Source organism: Bufo gargarizans, chromosome 9 (assembly GCF_014858855.1).
Source record: "Bufo gargarizans isolate SCDJY-AF-19 chromosome 9, ASM1485885v1, whole genome shotgun sequence".
In the NCBI taxonomy this organism is placed as follows: Eukaryota; Metazoa; Chordata; class Amphibia; order Anura; family Bufonidae; genus Bufo; species Bufo gargarizans.
In genome coordinates, this window is record NC_058088.1 from 34943805 (window position 1) to 34967560 (window position 23756).

Below are 23756 nucleotides of genomic sequence, written 5' to 3' on the forward strand. Positions count from 1 at the left end.
GGAGATGGGACCGAGGTCTCTCTACTGGCCCTACAGGGATGCTGGGCCGCCTGCCCAGATCTCCAGCGGCAGTGTATATCACAGGGAGAGGAGACAACCGGTCTCTCTCCCCAGCGGCAACCTGAGTTCCAGGGGGAGGAGATGCGGGGTCCCTCTGCCTTACAGCAACCAGAGTCCTGGGGAGGAGAGGCAACCGGCCTCACCTTCCACCAGCAGCCGGAGATACCGGGAAAAGGGGAACACAAGCCCCTCTGCATGGGCGCAGATGAGACCGCGGGCTCGGTGCCAGTCCTACAGGGATGCTGGACAGTCGGTCCAGATCCCCATCCATCTCCGCAGGGATACCAGAAGGAGGAGGTAAGCGAGCCCTCCCCTTCCCAGCTACTTCCCAACAGAGTTCTGGGGGCAGGAGATGAGCCTGCGCTACCCACTGATTTCTTCCCAGCAGAAGAGCTGGCATCAGGGCAGAGTGCAGTCGGCCTCTGCCCTCCTCTATCCTCTTCTCCAGAGCCGGACATCCCACAGGCTACCCCAGCGGAAGTGCTGGCATCTGGGCAGAGTGCAGTCGGCCTCTGCCCTCCCCTATCCTCTTCTCCAGAGCCGGACTCCCCACCGGCTACCCCAGCGGAAGACCTGGCATCTGGGCAGAGCGCAGTCGGCCTCTGCCCTCCCCTACCCTCTTCTTCAGAGCCGGACTTTCCACAGGCTACCCCCACGGAAGAGCTGGCATCTGGGCAGAGCGCAGTCAGCCTCTGCCCACCAAGTACCTACAGCTCCAAGCTGGAGAACCACAAGGCAGCAAGTAGTCGCAGATGCCCACTGAACAGCTGGGGACATACAGAACAGAGCCAGGCCCAAAAATTCAACAGGTCCAGTATGGGGTTGTTGTTGGACTGCCAGACTAACTCAGGTACTGACCGTGAGGTCAGGTATCCGGTTAGTCTTCCCTGGAAGGGGGAGATGTGTGACGAAACCAACCTCGCCATGGTGTTTTGGAGGGGGCTGGTTGCCAGCCTCCTGCCTCAGGATTATGGCCCATACTAACTTTAAAGAAGACAGGCCGGCCGCACAGCTTAAATCTGTCTTTGGAATTGTATTTTGTTATGTGAGGGTACCCAGATGGCTAGTTTAATTGTATTCGTGTGGTCTGAGTGCCATTCGCCTAATGATATGCACTCAGACTTGAGCTATCTGGGAATATGTTAAATGTCTGTGGTTGCTGGGAGGGTGTGACATTGTGTGTTTAAATGGTGATTTCTGTCCTGTTGTCCCCACGTGTGTATTGGCGATCTCCCCTTTGTCCTGAGAGATAATTGGATTATCCCTCGGTTGTCTCTGGGGCAGAGGCATCTGTTCGGTGTGTCGCAGTCTCCATTCTGGTCCCCTGGGGGCGTGTCCACCAGATGGAGACCTGCATAAATACAGGCGAGGAGCCCTCAATAAAGTGTTCCTGTTTTATCCTTCATCATGTTGAGACTGGTGTTTGGATAACTGATCAAACTGGGGGATTGCTATACGCTGAAGATTTGCTATACTCCCCTGGCATAACTACTAGCTCTTGTAAGAGCTGTTCCTGCTCTCTGGCTGTAGGAGAGGTTCACCCACTGGAGCCTGGAGCCTTGTCGTAGGTCCAGCGTGGGTGGAGGACGGTGAGACCCCAACCAAGCTGCGGCGGTTCGTGGGGTCTGCAGGGCGTACGGTGTCAAGTGGAGTGCTTGGAGTCCTCGGAAAGCACTAGGAGCATCTATCGACGGAGGTACCCAGTCGGGGTGCTAGGCGTTCCGTTACAATGACGAAAATGAGAATGAGGAAGATGAGGATGAGGAGCTGTCACTGCACGAGGAGGAGGAGTCTGAGGTGGAGGAGCAAGAGGACGATGATGAGCATGGCACCGGCAAAGACACCCAATCTTCAAAGTGGAGAGCGGAGCTGGAAAGAAGTAGCTTCTCAGGACAGCTGGCCAGAAAGGTCATCTGTACATCTGTATGCTCGCAATCTTATGATTACTGGATAGCCATGCTTTTAGATCCTTGCTACCAAGGCAAAATAGGGGAAAGTTGTCCTCTGACAGAAAGGGAGAACAAATTACATTACAACGAGGAAACACTGCGTATGCAGCTTGCCACAGCTTACAGTGAGCCTGCCGTTAACATGTCTGAAAGAAAAGAAAAAACTCCACCCCCCGCAGAGTCACAAACTTTCACCACCAAGATGGAGCAGTTTTTCCACGTGCCTCTCCTGGCTGAGGCCAGACAGCAAGCTGACAGCTTCCGCCTCAACGCCAGGTTCAGGTCTACCTATTCTATGGTCAGTCTCCGTTGCATACCCAGTTCCCTGACCCCATGGATTTCTGGGACAGGCAGACTGTAACAGTGGCCCGAACTGACACAGCACGCTCTCTAACTTCATTCTTGCCCTGTCTCCAGTGTCATCTCGGAAAGGGTTTTCATCGCCGCGGAGGTCGTGGTGAAACACAAACGGACAAATTTGTCATCCGCCAGTGTCCAAAACATCAATTTTGTCAAAAGTCTGGATTCAGGAGGATTTTCACACTCCTCCAGCTGATTCTGATGTATAGACCTTTACTTGCTGGCGGTGCCCCATCTTACCACTGTTACTGTCTGCCTGCCTAAATGCCATTATGTTCTGTACAGCTGCTGCTGCAGCCTTTATCATGCCACTAATGCCTCAATTGTCCATTTACATGTATACAGTCTCCACACGGTTGAAATTTAAAACTTTTTGGGGGGCAGGTTAAATTTCTTTAAGCAGCATAAATGTACGTTATTACTGAATTAATACCAACAGTTTCTCACAGCTCAGGTTACCGTAATTCCAAATAAATAGACCTTGTTTCGCCAGCGGTGCCCCATCTGGTCACTGTTGCTGTCTGCCTGCCACTAATGCCACTTCCCAACTATCATTCCCCCCTCAAGACATTTTATTAATTAATTAATTGATTAATTTATATCAAAATATCATCTGCCTTGATAAGGGACAATTTTTGGAAGCTTTGAAATATGAAAAAGTATGAGACGTGCCCGCGCTGTATCTTTTTAAAGACGCTGTATGATAATGCCGTCAAAAGTGTGTTTACCGAGAGCTATGTATGCCAATGTCACTCAGTCATCACTTACTATTGCTATCAAACTGAACCTTTTCAAAAATTCTGTGAACCGAACCCGAAACAAATCTTACAAACTCGGAGTGGGCAGGCAATCATATATTTGGAGTCTCCGCTAAGGTAATACCAATCAAATATTATTACATTAAAAAACTTAAAATAAATATATACATAAAAATAATAATAAATAAAAAAACTATTAATATAAAAATGTATATAAAAATAAATAGAATAAACAGTATAAAAATTGATATGAACAAATAGTAGCAACAGTTAAGGTAGATATCATGGATCAAGTTGATATCAATATTAGGGATAGTTGTATTCCTCCCAATAGCAATAATACAGGAGCTCTTTCTGTTATAATGTTCGAACCCTATTAGAGGTTAGTAGTCTCTTTGTACTTCCAGGTTTTGTGAAGGTAGTTGCATATTATAGTACTTCGTGGGGGCGTTTGTTCCTTGTTTCTGCAGTTGGAGCGGGAGCGGAACGGCCGGCTTGTATGCTTCGCGTCTCGTCTATTCAGGACATAGCTTCGTCAGTCTTGCATTCTCTCGTACAAATGCAGAGGTATTTTAAGTGTGAAATCACTTATTTTACAGCCTTGTAATCCTTTTTAGTGCATAGCCATGCTTTTAGAAAATTGAAGTTAACAGCGAGTGGACAGTATAAACACGCGTTTCGAAGTAAACCACTACTTCTTCCTCAGTGGTGATTTACTTTGAAACGCGTCTGGTGTTTATACTGTCCACTTGCTGTTAACTTCAATTTCCTAAAAGCATGGCTATGCACTAAAAAGGATTACAAGGCTGTAAAATCTAACCGTGAGTACGGACAATCAAAAAGTGCATGACCAGTTTATATTGTTACACCATACGCAGAGGCTGTACTAAAATGAAGTACTACTATATGCACCTACCGTCACCAAACCTGGAAATACAAAGAGACTACTAACCTCTTACTAACCTCTAATAGGGTTCGGACTTATGAACATTCTAACTGACATTGACTACACCAAGTTGGCTTTTAGGATTAATTTATATAGAATAACAAGAAAATACTAACAGTGAACATATACTAAGGAAGACAGAAAGAGCTCTTGTATTATTGCTTTTGGGAGGAATACAACTATCCCTAATATTGATATCAACTTGATCCATGATATCTGCCTTAACTGTTGCTACTATTTGTTCATATCAATTTTTATACTGTTTATTCTATTTATTTTTATATCAATTGTATAGTAATTGTTATTTATTTATTATTATTATTTTTATGTATATACATATTTTAAGTTTTTTAATGTAATACATTTTGATTGGTATTACCTTAACGGAATATAATAAAATAATGTCGCACTAGGATGAGGGGGGGAACCACCAGAGGTGCACCCACTAACAGACGACACCCAGTCTGAGAAAGTGGAATAAATATAAAGTAAAAGTGGGGCACTCTCTTAAGTAAAGGGATCTTTATTGTAATAATATAGATTAAAAAAATTGCAGTAGAATTAATATAATAAATGAACAATAAATTAATATTCAGTAAAAGTAATACAGGTAGCAAGTAAAACAGAATTACAATCCTATTAAAATTGTATTAAATAACGACATAAGTTGATCCCAAAGAATAAAAGAGTTATTCCATTATTTTCACTCTGGTAGTAGTTCATGCATGTGACAAATCAATTGATGTTATGGTTTATTTAGATGTCAAAGTTTCCAGATATAACCAGTCTCTCCATACATTTCAGTATATGACTGGATGTAAAGTTCTCCTATTGGGGAATAGTGGACTCCACTTCAATGGATCTGCAACATTGTATGCATAAGGTAACTGAAGTTCAAGATAATGTAGCTATTCGCTTGTTGCGAATAATGTTAAAAAGCTACTGATGAGTACAGCGGCGTCCCGCTGTAATATTTCAACAAGCGATCGCTATAAGAGCAGTATAATCTTACCCGGAGGTTTCCCTGGCTGGACGATGAGCCCTCGACTCGGCACGTTTGATTGCTATAGTACCAGTCTCAAGGGTTGCTGCTTGAATTCAAAACTTGGTGCCACTTGGATTTGTTTGGTCCACGTGTTTCTGGCGTCTCTGATGTCGCAGTTAGTAAGTTTTGAAGAAAGTCCTTTTCATAAAGCAGTGTCCAGATCTCCGGAGTTATACAAGCTTTGTTTTCTTTAGGGGGGAACTTGTACCAGACGCGTTTCGGGGATTTATAGTATTGAACCACTGAGGAAGGGGTCAATACTATAAATCCCCGAAACGCGTCTGGTACAAGTTCCCCCCTAAAGAAAACAAAGCTTGTATAACTCCGGAGATCTGGACACTGCTTTATGAAAAGGACTTTCTTCAAAACTTACTAACTGCGACATCAGAGACGCCAGAAACACGTGGACCAAACAAATCCAAGTGGCGCCAAGTTTTGAATTCAAGCAGCAACCCTTGAGACTGGGACTATAGCAATCAAACGTGCCGAGTCGAGGGCTCATCGTCCAGCCAGGGAAACCTCCGGGTAAGATTATACTGCTCTTATAGCGATCGCTTGTTGAAATATTACAGTGGGACGCCGCTGTACTCATCAGTAGCTTTTTAACATTATTCGCAACAAGCGAATAGCTACATTATCTTGAACTTCAGTTACCTTATGCATACAATGTTGCAGATCCATTGAAGTGGAGTCCACTATTCCCCAATAGGAGAACTTTACATCCAGTCATATACTGAAGTGTATGGAGAGACTGGTTATATCTGGAAACTTTGACATCTAAATAAACCATAACATCAATTGATTTGTCACATGCATGAACTACTACCAGAGTGAAAATAATGGAATAACTCTTTTATTCTTTGGGATCAACTTATGTCGTTATTTAATACAATTTTAATAGGATTGTAATTCTGTTTTACTTGCTACCTGTATTACTTTTACTGAATATTAATTTATTGTTCATTTATTATATTAATTCTACTGCAATTTTTTAAATCTATATTATTACAATAAAGATCCCTTTACTTAAGAGAGTGCCCCACTTTTACTTTATATTATCTTAACGGAGACTCCGAATATATGAGTGCCTGTCCACTCCGAGTTTGTAAATACTTAACCATTTTGAAGAGGGTGACTCAAAAGACAAGAGCACGGAGAGTGAGCCATCTCACAATATTGTTGTAAACCGAAACAAATCCTGACTGGTTCGCTCATCGCTCATGTTTTTTTTAGAGGAAACTGCTGGGCCCTGATAAAATAATGAAAGCTCATTTACAGCTCCATCTGATCCATTGAGTCTGCTCCTTCCTCTTATACTGCAGCTAAAAAAGGAATCACTGACTTCTGCCTGTGGAAGAGGAAGAAGTAGCGGCGCTGGATCGGAAGGGGGTGGGAAGGTGAGTTTTGGTGCTTTTACTATTTAATCAGGCTCCCAGCAGTCTCCCCTAATACAAATTATCTTGGACAACCTCTTTACGTCTTTTGACATAAATATTCTATATCCTGGTTTATATTTACCGTAAATCCATGCTAGTGCTACTAATTCCAATACTGCGGCAAATAAAATGGCCAATCCCCCACAAAAGGAATCAATAAGAATAACCCAGTAAATTCCAGCCTGCAAGTGAAAGAAACAAGATGAATCAGATAAAGAGTATATCAATGAGTAATTTTGAAGACATCTATGTACAATAAAAATGCTGATGCCCTAAAAGAAGGTGACCATTAGTCAGGCAATAGATGCTGTAAAGATCTCATCAATTGTGTGACCTCAATGCTTCACTACCGGGAAAAAGGTTGTGGGTCTCTTCCAATGATCATAAGAACTCAGGACATGTTGGAGGACTAGTGATTAAAAGTTAAGGTCACAAGGTGGTTGTGGAAACCTGATTAAGACATGAAGACATTGACAATCTGCAGTCCTGCTGGATCCTAGTACAATATAGTACAATATTGAAATGGTCATTCCAGTTATATTGTTTTTCCCAACTTGGAATGTGATAGTATAATGCTAGGATATACAATCAGTTTCTGATCGGTCGGGGTCAGACACTAAAGCATTGTTTGACCCCCTTCATTATCCGCATCAGAGGACAATAAAGTGATGGTATCACTTAGTGATCGGGGGAATCTGCCGACCTTTATGTTTCCAACGCTTCTTTTGTTCTTCAGATTGATGTTGGGTCACAGAGGTTAGACCGCCACCGATTATAAATGTTAATGTATATCCGAACAATATTTTATTCTAGGAACACCCCTTTAAACTGGAATTTGAAATTCTGTAATCTCGTATGATGACAAGTAGAAGACTTACTGTAAATGAGCAATTATGAGACTCCTCTTATGTGTTACTCTAGTATTTTATTCTAGGCTTCTATTTTGGAGGTTATCTATCCCTGTAATTTGGCCATTCTATAATTAAATAATTTTGAATATATGCTAAACTAAGGCTACTTTCACACTTGTGTCATGTGTATTGCAATCCGGCAGAGGATCTCAACACCGGAAAAAAAAGTTTCCGTTTTGTCCCCATACATTCTGAAAAGAAAGAGATCCATTTAGGATGCATCAGGATGGCTTCCATTCTGTCAGGATTCCGTTTTGTGACCAGACACAAAACCACTGCAAACGAAACAAAAAACGGATCCGGCGCAGAAAACAAGTCAATGGTGATGGATCCGTTTTTTTTTGGAGCCTAAAAAAACAGGTCAGCCATTGACTTTCGGTATGTTTAGTGATGCATCAGTTTTTTTTCCATTTTGATTTCACACAACTGAATCTTAACGGATGCATCCAAAATAAAAATGGATTTGTTTAATTCCGGTATTAAGATCCTCTGCTGGATCTCAATACCGGAATTAACAACGCAAGTGTGAAAGTAGCCTAAAGTATATTTAGCATATGGAGCAGACTAGACATATGGTAAATGTAGGTCAGCATAATAGGTGAATATAAAGTGATAGCTATACCTGGGTGACACATGGGATACCGAGTAGAAATAACACCACACAGATCGCCGCCGTGACCGGAATCCGCATTTTTTTCATTATTTTGGGAAATGCATCCTGTATGGCTGTTGTAACAGTTTCTAGCAAAATATAAAAGAAAAAAGAACACTATTAAGCTGCTGCTTGTTATACCATACACTATGTTAAGCCTCACACACATTTACTTCTTGTGGTGTCAGTGCATGTAATAAATGACATTATGCAGCATAGCGCACAATGGGGGTCATTTTGCAAAGGCATAACAGCAGGTTTTTGGGATTGGAAAGTAGCACCGTTTGGAACAAATGGCATTTTGAGCAAACATTTTGTGATTTTACGATTTAAAAAAAATGTAGGCAGAGCTTATATATTTTTTTGTTTTTCTCTTTCTGCCTTGTTAGATTTGAGTGCGTTTGCCTTTACTTGGCATTCTAACACTCTTTTGCACCCGGTAACCTCCATCACATGGTCTGGTGTGGGTGTGGCTCGCGGCCTGGCTTTATTCACATTGTACAACCGCAGTATACATGCTGGGCATTTGTGGGGAGCTTGGCTGCGAGCTGAATTATATCATCCCCAGACCGTGTTCACACCATAGTTAGAGCAGTGGTTAGGACCCCTTGCCATGCTGAGAACCGTGACGTGGTGCATGATGGGCTCCGATATCTCCATGACTGGAATATATTGGCAAAAGTCTCAGCTTTTAATACCTGCATTTATGTCTTGCCAGCATAGTCAGTGTTATATCTGTTTGGTGCATTCTCTCTCTGTGTTTTATAGAGCTTAGTTGTAGTAGATTTTAATTCCCGGTGCCTGGACAGCTGGAATGGGACACATTTATCACGAGGTGGTCAGATCTTCCTCCAATCTTTAGTAAATGATCCCCAATGTTTCACAACGAAGGGAAAAAAAATCCACTTTTGTCCACTTTTTATTTTTTACTTGCAATAAAATGCTTACCCACAATCTCTGCCGTTGAACGGCTTCTCCGGTTTTGTGTAAATAAGGCGTAATTCTCCTTGTATAAAGAGGGTAACAACTTTCTCATATACTTTGTTTGATTCCTATCTATTTTTAAGATCTCTGCATTCATCGAAAAGAAACGTCCTTAAGGTTGAAAAACCGATCCTGACCATGTCCACCATACAAGTGAGAACTCTAATAAACCTGTATCATTTGGACAGGATTAGAACATTTTTTTTTCTATAGTACTAAGAATATTTCCGTACATTGTTAGAAGGCGGAGATCTGGAAAATAAAGATGACCTGAAACCTAAGGTGTCAGAACATTGTGTAATGCTTCAAGTTACACAAAACCAGAAAATTCCCATTAAAGGGGTTGTCCACTTTTGTTTTTTGGAAAACCTTCCTTGCGGCCAGACCTGTAAAAGCAAAGCATACTTTCTGTTCCCTACCATTGGATCCCTGCTTCCAGGCCTCGGCTGCCTCACGCGAATTCCCTGCTGTAAATATTTGCCTTAACGCAGCTGCAGCCAATGACTGGCTGCAGCAGTGATCTGACTCCCTTGTGTCATGTCAATTGGTCACGTGTAGCAAAGGGGTCAGGTCACCGCTGCAGCCAGTCATTGGCTGCAGCAACGTCAAATGGGTTGTTACAGTGGGGATTTGAGCAAAGCAGCTGAGGATGAGGAGCAAAGGAGCTGGTATATGGTGGTGAAAAGCAGGTAAGTATGCTTCAAACCATCAGACCATGTACATGTTGCCTCAAAGTATGGGTAGCCATGGGGCTCTATAATAACACTTAGAATGGGAACACGTTAAATTTTTCATGTCACCTTACATGCACTTCATCACTGACCAGGGGCGTAACTACCATACCGGCAAACCATGCTACCGCCATGGGGCCCAGGGCAAGAGGGGGCCCAGTCTTAGTTGGGATTATCGCCTCTGATAGTTTATTGGCAAAGTGACTTGTGCTGCATATTTAGACAAATAGCTCATATTTGTTGTGCTATTTATGGGCTCTCTACAGCTAAAAAGAGATCCTACTTTTCTGAGTGACCTCAATGGCTGAAATGTTCAATGCGTTGTACCTCTTTGTGGATTAAAAGGAAATGACTCTGCTCAGCTTACCTATCATAGCAAACTGTGAGTCAAGTCCTAACGTCAAGAGCATGCAGAAAAACAAAATGGACCAGAGTGGAGATATAGGCAACTTTGCCAGTGCATCAGGATAAGCAATAAATGCCAGGCCGAATCCTATAAAGAAAGATTCCATGGTTAGTGTAATTAGAATAGAAGTTAATATCAATGTGTAACATGTATAGAGTATAAAAAGTGATGTTGATAATATTGAAGTTCTCAACTTTGTGTTTTATTAGATGGCAACAATGCATCCTGCAACAGAGTCAGGAGCAGTGATGAGCAAATTTCCTGAAATTCGATTTGGATTTAATTTGGCCAAATTGGTTAGCCAATTCAATTTGGATCTGAATAACGTCTACCCAAATTGAAAGTGCCCCAATTGCCCAAACAAGTTGTAGATGACACAATGGGTCTCCTAGGACTGTATATAATTTCTGTTAGACTCTTTAAGGCCAATAAACCATTAATAATGTCAAAGTTACAGTGACAGATATGTATAAAACAGGTAAATGGGTAAACAAACGACTGCAGGCAGTAATAGCTACCAATTTCCAATCTCTCTGTACTGTCAGATGTTTTACCTAATCTTCCTTCTTCATTTTTCCTGTCTTAAGACTTTTTAAAGAAATTTGCCTGGATCAAATCACCAAGAATTTGGAATTGGTTTGAACCAGAATTTTTTGAAAATTCATGTTGAATTCAATTCGAACCAATTTGCTCCGTCATGAGGTAGTCACTAGTGATGAGCGAGCATGCTCGGGCGAATACTGGTTCGGCTCGAGCATTGCTATGCTCGGCACATTGGCGGTACTCGGCCAAAAGTCCTTTTAAAGGACTACTGTGTGTATTTTAGAGCAGCAATATATTTTTACCTGCGCTAAATTGATAGGTCTCAGGGACATCCATGCTGAGGAAGGGACAGATAGTGCAGGGAGAGAAATTTGCTGTTTTTCTACTAAAAGCTTTTCAAAGACCCTAAAGTCCTTTTAAGGAATCTGTGTGTGTGTGTTTTACAGCAGCAAGATATGTTTATTTAATACCTATTAGTAACATATACTGTACATCATCCGCGGACTGTGTCTTTTTGCGTAAATTCAAATAATCAGCGCCACATTTATTGTCTATAGAGTGCGTTTAATACACATCTGTGACATATACAGTACTCCATCCAAAAAACTGTTTCTTTAGGGCAAATTTAACTAATCTGGGCCTAATATAGTGTCCATATTCTGTGGGTTTCTGAGACATATACTGTCCTGCATCCGAAAACTGAGTTTGTATTGCAAATTCCAATAATCTGGGCCTAATCTAGTGTCCATAGTGTGTTGTTTTCTGTGACATATACATTACGCCATCCGAAAACTTTTTCTTTAGGGCAAATTTAACTATTCTGGGCCTAATCTAGTGTCAATAGTGTGTGGCTGTGACATATACAGTACGCCATTCAAAAACTGTTTCTTTAGATCAAATTCAACTAATCTGTGCCTAATATAGTGTCCATATTCTGTGGGTTTCTGTGACATATACTGTCCTGCATCAGAAAACTGTGTTTTTAGCTGACTGTAAAACAATGTGCGCCACAGCTGGTGACAAAACCATTAATATGAAGAAGGCGAGCACTAAGGGACGGGGAAGTGGGCATGATGCTGATGGTGCATGCAGAGGCCTGCTGCCAGTGCAGGCTGTCAGTGAAACTGTGCCTGCTGCCAGTGCACCAGAAAAAAAAAAACCATCCACCGTACCCAGCTTCATGTCCAACTTAGCTAGGTGGCGCAGGACAACACTGTCCAAGTCGGACCAGTGCGAACAGTTGGTTAGTTCGATTGCTGAAGATAATGCTTCCAGTCGGTTAAGCACCACCCTCTCTTCCACCAAGTCCAGTCTCTGTAGCCAAGAGTCTGGTCAACCGAATTCTCACTCTGATCATCCTTCCTCCCACCATGGAGAGGCCTGCCAAACGAGTGATCCCACACTCGGATATTCCGAGGAGCTCTTTCCAGTGCCACTATTACATTTGAGATATTGTGCCCTGATTCCCAACCTCTTGAGCCTTCACAGTCTCAAGAAGATGACGGTGGTGAACAGAAATCATTCGTTCACTAGGTGTAGGATGATAAGACACAGTTTTCAATCACTGAGGTTGTGGTTAGGTCAAGTCAGGAGGATGAGCAGAGTGATGAAGTGGAAGAGGAGCTGGTTGATGATGAGGTCACTGACCCAACATGGGAAGGTAAAAAGCCGAGCGAGCGAGGACAGCAGTACAGAGGGGGAGGGATCTGCAGCACTGCAACAGGCTGGAAGAGGCAGAAGGGAGAAGTCGGCCCACACCAAACAGGCTGGCAACCGCTACACCAAGCACCCCTATGCGTAAATCTATCTTGCCAAGGGGTAGGTGTTCCGCAGTATGCCGCTTTTTTGAGGAAAGTGCAGATGACAAAAGAGTGGTAGTTTGCAATCTGTGCCGTACAAAAATGAGCCAGGGCGTGAACACTAGCAACCTCACCACCACCAGTATGATCCGCCGCATGGCATTCAAACACCCTAATAAGTGCGCTGAACACCTGGGTCTGCGGGTCACACCACTGCCTCTTCTTCCCCTGTGTTACGCACTGCTGGCCAATCCCCTGTCGAAGGCGCAGGACCGGATGTCCCTCGCCCTGCACCTGGACCTTCGCATGAACCATCAGCAACAACATCCACTTCACTGTCCCAGCTCAGCGTCCAAATGTCCATACACAGTAATTTGAACGCAGGCGCAAATACCCACCCACAGGTCATAGCTAGAGTTGAGCGAACACCTGGATGTTCGGGTTCGAGAAGTTCGGCCGAACATCCCGGAAATGTTCGGGTTCGGGATCCGAACCCGATCCGAACTTCGTCCCGAACCCGAACCCCATTGAAGTCAATGGGGACCCGAACTTTTCGGCACTAAAAAGGCTGTAAAAAAGCACAGGAAAGAGCTAGAGGGCTGCAAAAGGCAGCAACATGTAGGTAAATCCCCTGCAAACAAATGTGGATAGGGAAATGAATTAAAATAAAAATTAAATAAATAAAAATTAACCAAAATCAATTGGAGAGAGGTCCCATAGCAGAGAATCTGGCTTCACGTCACCCACCACTGTAAGAGTCCATTTTCATAAATTTAGGCCCAGCACCCAGGCAGAGGAGAGAGGTCCCGTAACAGAGAATCTGGCTTCATGTCAGCAGAGAATTAGTCTGCATGTCATAGCAGAGAATGAGGCTTCACGTCAGCCACCACTGCAACAGTCCATTGGCATATATTTAGGCCCAGCACCCAGGCAGAGGAGGGAGGTCCCGTAACAGAGAATCTGTCTTCATGTCAGCAGAGAATCAGTCTGCATGTCATAGCAGAGAATGAGGCTTCACGTCAGCCACCACTGCAACAGTCCATTGGCATATATTTAGGCCCAGCACCCAGGCAGAGGAGGGAGGTCCCGTAACAGAGAATCTGTCTTCATGTCAGCAGAGAATCAGTCTGCATGTCATAGCAGAGAATGAGGCTTCACGTCAGCCACCACTGCAACAGTCCATTGGCATATATTTAGGCCCAGCACACACACAGGCAGAGGAGAGAGGTCCCGTAACAGAGAATCTGTCTTCATGTCAGCAGAGAATAAGTCTGCATGTCATAGCAGAGAATGAGGCTTCACGTCAGCCACCACTGCAACAGTCCATTGGCATATATTTAGGCCCAGCACCCAGGCAGAGGAGGGAGGTCCCGTAACAGAGAATCTGGCTTCATGTCAGCAGAGAATCAGTCTGCATGTCATAGCAGAGAATGAGGCTTCACGTCAGCCACCACTGCAACAGTCCATTGGCATATATTTAGGCCCAGCACACAGGTAGAGGAGGGAGGTCCCGTAACAGAGAATCTGGCTTCATGTCAGCAGAGAATCAGTCTGCATGTCATAGCAGAGAATGAGGCTTCACGTCAGCCACCACTGCAACAGTCCATTGGCATATATTTAGGCCCAGCACACAGGCAGAGGAGAGAGGTCCCGTAACAGAGAATCTGTCTTCATGTCAGCAGAGAATTAGTCTGCATGTCATAGCAGAGAATGAGGCTTCACGTCAGCCACCACTGCAACAGTCCATTGGCATATATTTAGGCCCAGCACACACACAGGCAGATGAGAGAGGTCCCGTAACAGAGAATCTGTCTTCATGTCAGCAGAGAATCAGTCTGCATGTCATAGCAGAGAATGAGGCTTCACGTCAGCCACCACTGCAACAGTCCATTGGCATATATTTAGGCCCAGCACACACACAGGCAGAGGAGAGAGGTCCCGTAACAGAGAATCTGTCTTCATGTCAGCAGAGAATTAGTCTGCATGTCATAGCAGAGAATGAGGCTTCACGTCAGCCACCACTGCAACAGTCCATTGGCATATATTTAGGCCCAGCACACACACAGGCAGAGGAGAGAGGTCCCGTAACAGAGAATCTGTCTTCATGTCAGCAGAGAATTAGTCTGCATGTCATAGCAGAGAATGAGGCTTCACGTCAGCCACCACTGCAACAGTCCATTGGCATATATTTAGGCCCAGCACCCAGGCAGAGGAGGGAGGTCCCGTAACAGAGAATCTGGCTTCATGTCAGCAGAGAATCAGTCTGCATGTCATAGCAGAGAATGAGGCTTCACGTCAGCCACCACTGCAACAGTCCATTGGCATATATTTAGGCCCAGCACCCAGGCAGAGGAGGGAGGTCCCGTAACAGAGAATCTGGCTTCATGTCAGCAGAGAATCAGTCTGCAAGTCATAGCAGAGAATGAGGCTTCACGTCAGCCACCACTGCAACAGTCCATTGGCATATATTTAGGCCCAGCACACAGGCAGAGGAGAGAGGTCCCGTAACAGAGAATCTGGCTTCATGTCAGCAGAGAATCATTCTGCATGTCATAGCAGAGAATCAGGCTTCACGTCACCCAACATTGGAACAGTCCATTGGCATATATTTAGGCCCCGGCACCCAGACACAGGAGAGGTTCATTCAACTTTGGGTAGCCTCGCAATATAATGGTAAAATGAAAATAAAAATAGGATTGAATGAGGAAGTGCCCTGGAGTCCAATAATATATGGTTAAAAGGAGGTAGTTAATGTCTAATCTGGACAAGGGACGGACAGATCCTGTGGGATCCATGCCTGGTTCATTTTTATGAACGTCAGCTTGTCCACATTGGCTGTAGACAGGCGGCTGCGTTTGTCTGTAATGACGCCCCCTGCCGTGCTGAATACACGTTCAGACAAAACGCTGGCCGCCGGGCAGGCCAGCACCTCCAAGGCATAAAAGGCTAGCTCTGGCCACGTGGACAATTTAGAGACCCAGAAGTTGAATGGGGCCGAACCATCAGTCAGTACGTGGAGGGGTGTGCACACGTACTGTTCCACCATGTTAGTGAAATGTTGCCTCCTGCTAACACGTTGCATATCAGGTGGTGGTGCAGTTAGCTGTGGCGTGTTGACAAAAGTTTTCCACATCTCTGCCATGCTAACCCTGCCCTCAAAGGAGCTGGCATTGACACAGCTGCAGCATACGGGTAGGCTACCCGACACGGCTAGATTTGAAGGTGTATTTCCCTTTAAGCCAGTCAGGCCGGTTACCGGTAATTCTTGTCACAGCCAGCAGAGGGAGCCCCCAGTTCAGTATAAATAGGCTAGGGCCTAGCTCAGGAAGGCAGAAGTTTCCAGACTCAGTGCAGAGAGGGTTCCCCTCCTGAGTCCGTATTCATAGAAGTCAGAAGGGCATAGCTAAACAGCCTGAAGACACAGAATACCACAGAGGCCGATCAGATAAAGCAAGAGGTACTCAAGATAACAGAGGAGGTACTAGATAAAGACAGCTCCAAGGGTACGCCAGCTATAGGGCATTAGACCTTGGAGAATAAGTCACATGTTTCAGGACCAGTCAGGAATAGTGTGCAAGCCGCCTGTACTGCATCTCCTGTAATTAACACTCTGTAAAGAACATTGCTATAACCGGCCAGTCTGTACTTCTAAGAACCACCTGTATTCATATGTAAAACCAACTGTCTTTCACGTAACGACGCTTCCAACTGCGTCCATGTATGATTTTCACTGATATTCAGTAAAGTTCCAGTTTTTGGTTGGCTATCCTGTGCTTGCTTCATTCTTCTACAATACCATACACGGCGTGTCACCGTTTAATTGACACTGGCGTCACGAACTTTTAATCACCTGCCTGTTCCAGTATTTGCCCCGATTTGAAGACGACAGTGGATCCCAGGTTAGTGGGTAATCTGCACTACAAAGCCCAGCATACACTACTGACCCCCTGGGACACTGCACAGCTGCCTTGGCGACCTCTTGCTCCTCCTCTGCCTTGGCCTTGGGCTTCCACTTGTTCCCCTGTGACATTTGGGAATGCTCTCAGTAGCGCGTCTACCAACGTGCGCTTGTACTCGCGCATCTTCCTATCACGCTCCAGTGCAGGAAGTAAGGTGGGCACATTGTCTTTGTAGCGTGGATCCAGCAGGGTGGCAACCCAGTAGTCCGCACAGGTTAAAATGTGGGCAACTCTGCTGTCGTTGCGCAGGCACTGCAGCATGTAGTCGCTCATGTGTGCCAGGCTGCCCAAGGGTAAAGACAAGCTGTCCTCTGTGGGAGGCGTATCATCATCGTCCTGCCTTTCCCCCCAGCCACGCACCAGTGATGGACCCGAGCTGCGTTGGGTGCCACCCCGCTGAGACCATGCTTCATCCTCATCCTCCTCCACCTCCTCCTCATCCTCGTCCTCCTCGTCCTCCAGTAGTGGGCCCTGTCTGGCCACATTTGTACCTGGCCTCTGCTGTTGCCAAAAACCTCCCTCTGAGTCACTTCGAAGAGACTGGCCTGAAAGTGCTAAAAATGACCCCTCTTCCTCCTCCTCCTCCTCCTCCTCCTGGGCCACCTCCTCTTGCATCATCGCCCTAAGTGTTTTCTCAAGGAGACATAGAAGTGGTATTGTAACGCTGATAACGGCGTCATCGCCACTGGCCATGTTGGTGGAGTACTCGAAACAGCGCAACAGGGCACACAGGTCTCGCATGGAGGCCCAGTCATTGGTGGTGAAGTGGTGCTGTTCTGTAGTGCGACTGACCCGTGCGTGCTGCAGCTGAAACTCCACTATGGCCTGCTGCTGCTCGCACAGTCTGTCCAGCATGTGCAAGGTGGAGTTCCACCTGGTGGGCACGTCGCATATGAGGCGGTGAGCGGGAAGGCCGAAGTTATGCTGTAGCGCAGACAGGCGAGCAGCAGCAGGATGTGAACGCCGGAAGCGCGAACAGACGGCCCGCACTTTATGCAGCAGCTCTGACATGTCGGGGTAGTTGTGAATGAACTTCTGCACCACCAAATTCAGCACATGCGCCAAGCAAGGGATGTGCGTCAAATTGGCTAGTCCCAGAGCTGCAACGAGATTTCGCCCATTATCGCACACCACCAGGCCGGGCTTGAGGCTCACCGGCAGCAACCACTCGTCGGTCTGTTGTTCTATACCCCGCCACAACTCCTGTGCGGTGTGGGGCCTGTCCCCCAAACATATGAGTTTCAGAATGGCCTGCTGACGTTTACCCCGGGCTGTGCTGAAGTTGGTGGTGAAGGTGTGTGGCTGACTGGATGAGCAGGTGGAAGAAGAGGAGGAGGAAGCCGAGAAGGAGGAGGTGGCAACAGGAGGCAAAGAATGTTGCCCTGCGATCCTTGGCGGCGGAAGGACGTGCGCCAAACAGCTCTCCGCCTGGGGCCCAGCTGCCACTACATTTACCCAGTGTGCAGTTAGGGAGATATAGCGTCCCTGGCCGTGCTTACTGGTCCACGTATCTGTGGTTAGGTGGACCTTGCCACAGATGGCGTTGCGCAGTGCACACTTGATTTTATCGGATACTTGGTTGTGCAGGGAAGGCACGGCTCTCTTGGAGAAGTAGTGGCGGCTGGGAACAACATACTGTGGGACAGCAAGCGACATGAGCTGTTTGAAGCTGTCTGTGTCCACCAGCCTAAATGACAGCATTTCATAGGCCAGTAGTTTAGAAATGCTGGCATTCAGGGCCAGGGATCGAGGGTGGCTAGGTGGGAATTTACGCTTTCTCTCAAATGTTTGTGAGATGGAGAGCTGAACGCTGCCGTGTGACATGGTTGAGACGCTTGGTGACGGAGGTGGTGGTGGTGGTGTTGGTGGTACATCCCCTGTTTGCTGGGCGGCAGGTGCCAACGTTCCTCCAGAGGCGGAGGAAGAGGCCGAGGCGGCAGCAGCAGAAGAGGCCGAGGCGGCAGCAGCAGAAGAGGTAGCAGGGGGAGCCTGAGTGACTTCCTTGGTTTTAAGGTGTTTACTCCACTGCAGTTCATGCTTTGCATGCAGGTGCCTGGTCATGCAGGTTGTGCTCAGGTTCAGAACGTTAATGCCTCGCTTAAGGCTCTGATGGCACAGCGTGCAAACCACTCGGGTCTTGTCGTCAGCACATTGTTTGAAGAAGTGCCATGCCAGGGAACTCCTTGAAGCTGCCTTTGGGGTGCTCGGTCCCAGATGGCGGCGGGCAGTAGCAGGCGGAGTCTCTTGGCGGCGGGTGTTCTGCTTTTGCCCACTGCTCCCTCTTTTGCTACGCTGTTGGCTCGGTCTCACCACTGCCTCTTCCTCCGAACTGTGAAAGTCAGTGGCACGACCTTCATTCCATGTGGGGTCTAGGACCTCATCATCCCCTGCATCGTCTTCCACCCAGTCTTGATCCCTGACCTCCTGTTCAGTCTGCACACTGCAGAAAGACGCAGCAGTTGGCACCTGTGTTTCGTCATCATCAGAGACATGCTGAGGTGGTATTCCCATGTCCTCATCATCAGGAAACATAAGTGGTTGTGCGTCAGTGCATTCTATATCTTTCACCGCTGGGGAAGGGCTAGGTGGATGCCCTTGGGAAACCCTGCCAGCGGAGTCTTCAAACAGCATAAGAGACTGCTGCATAACTTGAGGCTGAGACAGTTTCCCTGGTATGCATGGGGGTGATGTGACAGACTGATGGGGTTGGTTTTCAGGCGCCATCTGTGCGCTTTCTGCAGAAGACTGGGTGGGAGATAATGTGAACGTGCTGGATCCACTGTCGGCCACCCAATTGACTAATGCCTGTACCTGCTCAGGCCTTACCATCCTTAGAACGGCATTGGGCCCCACCATATATCGCTGTAAATTCTGGCGGCTACTGGGACCTGAGGTAGTTGGTACACTAGGACATGTGGATGTGGCAGAACGGCCACGTCCTCTCCCAGCACCAGAGGGTCCACTAACACCACCACGACCATGTCCACGTCCGCGTCCCTTACTAGATGTTTTTCTCATTGTTATGGTTCACCACAACAACAAAAATATTATTTGGCCCAATGTATTGTATTCAAATTCAGCGGGATATAAATTTGAGGCCTAGTATTTAGGCGCTGGGTGACCGGTATGGATTTACTAACAGAATTAGACTTGGAAATGCACAGTAGCGTGTGTGTGAAGTTATTCTGAATGACCCTATGTGCACCTTGAATATTATATACCCTTTTAGGGATAGATTTCAAATAGCTCTGATATAGCAGGAACCACTAAATTATGAAATTGCTAAATTGGGAATTGTACTTCAACCCAGAACAAAAAATGTGCTTTGACGGACACTAAATAACTTTCCCAGCCACAACAGGACAGCGGTAACGAGAGATTTAGCGGGATATAAATTTGAGGCCTAGTATTTAGGCGCTGGGTGACCGGTATGGATTTAGCGACAGAATTAGACTTGGAAATGCACAGTAGCGTGTGTGTGAAGTTATTCTGAATGACCCTATGTGCACCTTGAATATTATATACCCTTTTAGGGATAGATTTCAAATAGCTCTGATATAGCAGAAACCACTAAATTATGAAATTGCTAAATTGGGAATTGTATTTCAACCCAGAACAAAAAATGTGCTTTGACGGACACTAAATAACTTTCCCAGCCACAACAGGACAGCGGTAACGAGAGATTTAGCGGGATATAAATTTGAGGCCTAGTATTTAGGCGCTGGGTGACCGGTATGGATTTAGTGACAGAATTAGACTTGGAAATGCACAGTAGCGTGTGTGTGAAGTTATTCTGAATGACCCTATGTGCACCTTGAATATTATATACCCTTTTAGGGATAGATTTCAAATAGCTCTGATATAGCAGAAACCACTAAATTATGAAATTGCTAAATTGGGAATTGTATTTCAACCCAGAACAAAAAATGTGCTTTGACGGACACTAAATAACTTTCCCAGCCACAACAGGACAGCGGTAACGAGAGATTTAGCGGGATATAAATTTGAGGCCTAGTATTTAGGCGCTGGGTGACCGGTATGGATTTAGTGACAGAATTAGACTTGGAAATGCACAGTAGCGTGTGTGAAGTTATTCTGAATGACCCTATGTGCACCTTGAATATTATATACCCTTTTAGGGATACATTTCAAATAGCTCTGATATAGCAGGAACCACTAAATTATGAAATTGCTAAATTGGGAATTGTACTTCAACCCAGAACAAAAAATGTGCTTTGACGGACACTAAATAACTTTCCCAGCCACAACAGGACAGCGGTAACGAGAGATTTAGCGGGATATAAATTTGAGGCCTAGTATTTAGGCGCTGGGTGACCGGTATGGATTTAGTGACAGAATTAGACTGGGATATGGCCAAAAAATAACCACACTATTGCTGGTTAAATGCACTTGGTGACGGGCGCAGCTTGCCCCTGATGTAGTATATGGCCAAAAAATGAACAGACTATTGCTGGTTAAATGCACTTGGTGTCACAGCTTGACGAACCACACTACTGAGGATTAAATGCACTTGGTGACGGGCGCAGCTTGCCCCTGATGTAGTATATGGCCAAAAAATGAACAGACTATTGCTGGTTAAATGCACTTGGTGACGGGCGCAGCTTGCCCCTGATTTAGTATATGGCCAAAAAATGAACAGACTATTGCTGGTTAAATGCACTTGGTGTGGTAGCTTGACCAACCACACTACTGAGGGTTAAATGCACTTGGTGACGGGCGCAGCTTGCCCCTGATGTAGTATATGGCCAAAAAATGAACAGACTATTGCTGGTTAAATGCACTTGGTGTCACAGCTTGACGAACCACACTACTGAGGGTTAAATGCACTTGGTGACGGGCGCAGCTTGCCCCTGATGTAGTATATGGCCAAAAAATAAACAGACTATTGCTGGTTAAATGCACTTGGTGTGACAGCTTCACCCTGATGTAGGCTTTAGCCAAAAAACAACCACACCATTGAGGGTTAAATGCACTTGGTGACAGGCGCAGCTTGCCCCTGATTTAGTATATGGCCAAAAAATGAACAGACTATTGCTGGTTAAATGCACTTGGTGTGACAGCTTCACCCTGATGTAGGCTTTAGCCAAAAAACAACCACACCATTGAGGGTTAAATGCACTTGGTCGCAGCTTGGATGCACTTGGTCGCAGCACCGCACAAGACACAAAATGGCCGCCGATCACCCCAGAAAAAAGTGACTGACAAACGGTCTGGGCAGCCTAAAAACAGTGAGTGAGCATTTGAATTTCAGCAGCTCAATGATGCACAGCTGCAGATCGATTGATTAATGAAGTGAAGTCCTTTGGAGGAGTTAATCTGCCTAATCTCGCCCTACTGTCGCATCCGCAACCTCTCCCTACGCTAATCAGAGCAGAGTGACGGGCGGCGCTATGTGACTCCAGCTTAAATAGAGGCTGGGTCACATGGTGCTCTGGCCAATCACAGCCATGCCAATAGTAGGCATGGCTGTGACGGCCTCTTGGGGCAAGTAGTATGACGCTTGTTGATTGGCTGCTTTGCAGCCTTTCAAAAAGCGCCAAGAAAGCGTCACAAAAGCGCCAAGAAAGCGACGAACACCGAACCCGAACCCGGACTTTTACGAAAATGTCCGGGTTCGGGTCCGTGTCACGGACACCCCAAAATTCGGTACGAACCCGAACTATACAGTTCGAGTTCGCTCATCCCTAGTCATAGCACTAAATGCGCAACTTTCCAAATTACTGGCCCTTGAAATGTTGCCATTTAGGCTTGTGGACACTGAGGCCTTCCGCATCCTGATGTCGGCGGCCGTCCCTCAGTACGCAGTCCCCGGCCGCCACTATTTTTCACAATGTGCCATGCCCGCCTTACACCAGCATGTGTCACAAAACATCACCCGTGCCCTGACCAACACAGATACTGGGAAGGTCCACTTAACCATGGTAACATGAACAAGTGCTGGTGGCCAGGGACGCTACATTTCCCTGACCGCACACTGGGTGATTGTTGTGAAGGCCGGGAGGGAGTCGTACCCTGGGATGGCACAGGTGCTACCCACGCCCAGGATTGCAGGCCCTACGTCCATCAGGGTCTCCGCCAGCAGCTATGTTACTGGCTCCAACCCCCACTTCTCCTCCGCCTCCTCCTCCTCCACTTCCACCTCCAGCAGCAGTGCCAGTCAGCCATCAATCGCTAGCTGGAAGTAGTGTAGCACTGCTGTGGGTAAGCGTCAACAGGCCATGCTGAAGTAGATTTGATTAGGGTGTAAGGCACCAGACCGAGCTGTGGCTCTCGCCACTCAACCTACAACCAGGCATGGTTGTGTCTGACAATGTCCGTAACCTGGTGGCGGCTTTAGAGCTCGGCAAGCTGACACACATCCCATGCCTAGCCCACATCTTAAACGTAGTGGTTCAGCGGTTTATCAAAACCTACCCCAATTTGCCAGAGCTATTGGTGAAGGCGCGCCACGTGTGTGCCCATTTCCGCAAGTCGTCCACAGCTTCAGCCGGTCTGTCAACGCTGCAACAGCGCTTGCGGCTTCCAGCTCACCGACTGTTGTGCGACGTGAGCACGCGCTGGAACTCTACGTTCCACATGTTGTGGAATACCAGCTGCTACATGGTCGTCACCTTTCGAGTCAACTGCCAATATTCGCAATCGAGGAGTGGGCATTGATGTCAGACCTCTGTGAGGTTTTAAAAAAACTTTGATGAATTCACACAGATGGTTAGTGGCGATAATGCTATTATAAGCGTAACCATCCCACTGCAGTGTCTACTCAAATGATCGCTGCTTACAATTAAGGACGATGCTCTGAATGGGGCAGACGAGGAAATGGGGAGGACATTACACAGGGTGATAGCCAGCACACCCTCAGTTCATCTTCTCAGTGCAAATTGGACCATGAAGAGGAGGAGGAGGAGGAACTGGAGACAGTTGCCTCTGCTACAGAGGGTAGTACCCATGGAACATTAATTCCATCTGTTCAGCGTGGATGGGCAGAAGAGGAGGAGGAGGATGAGGAGATGGAGAGTCATCCTGATGTTGACATCGATGTCTTGCCTGTTTGTACTCTGGCACACATGGCTGACTTCATGTTAGGCTGCCTTACGCGCGACCCTTGCGTTATATGCATTTTAGATAACACGGATTACTGGGTGTTCACCCTTCTTGACCCCCGCTACAAAGAGAACTTCTCATCTCTAATTCCTGTG

The 23756-nt window shown here is 46.2% G+C and overlaps 1 protein-coding gene across 1 annotated transcript in view; it reads right to left on the bottom strand.

The window, feature by feature from the left end:
• The window catches only part of LOC122919762 (sodium- and chloride-dependent neutral and basic amino acid transporter B(0+)-like), a 73681-nt gene that overhangs the window by 15974 nt on the left and 33951 nt on the right, over positions 1–23756 (bottom strand). The window contains exons 9-11 of the mRNA XM_044268947.1: positions 10200–10325; positions 8088–8206; positions 6637–6736 (exon numbers count right to left, since the gene is read on the bottom strand). Coding sequence (XP_044124882.1) covers positions 6637–6736; positions 8088–8206; positions 10200–10325 — 345 coding nt within the window. The remainder of the gene's footprint in view (positions 1–6636; positions 6737–8087; positions 8207–10199; positions 10326–23756) is intronic.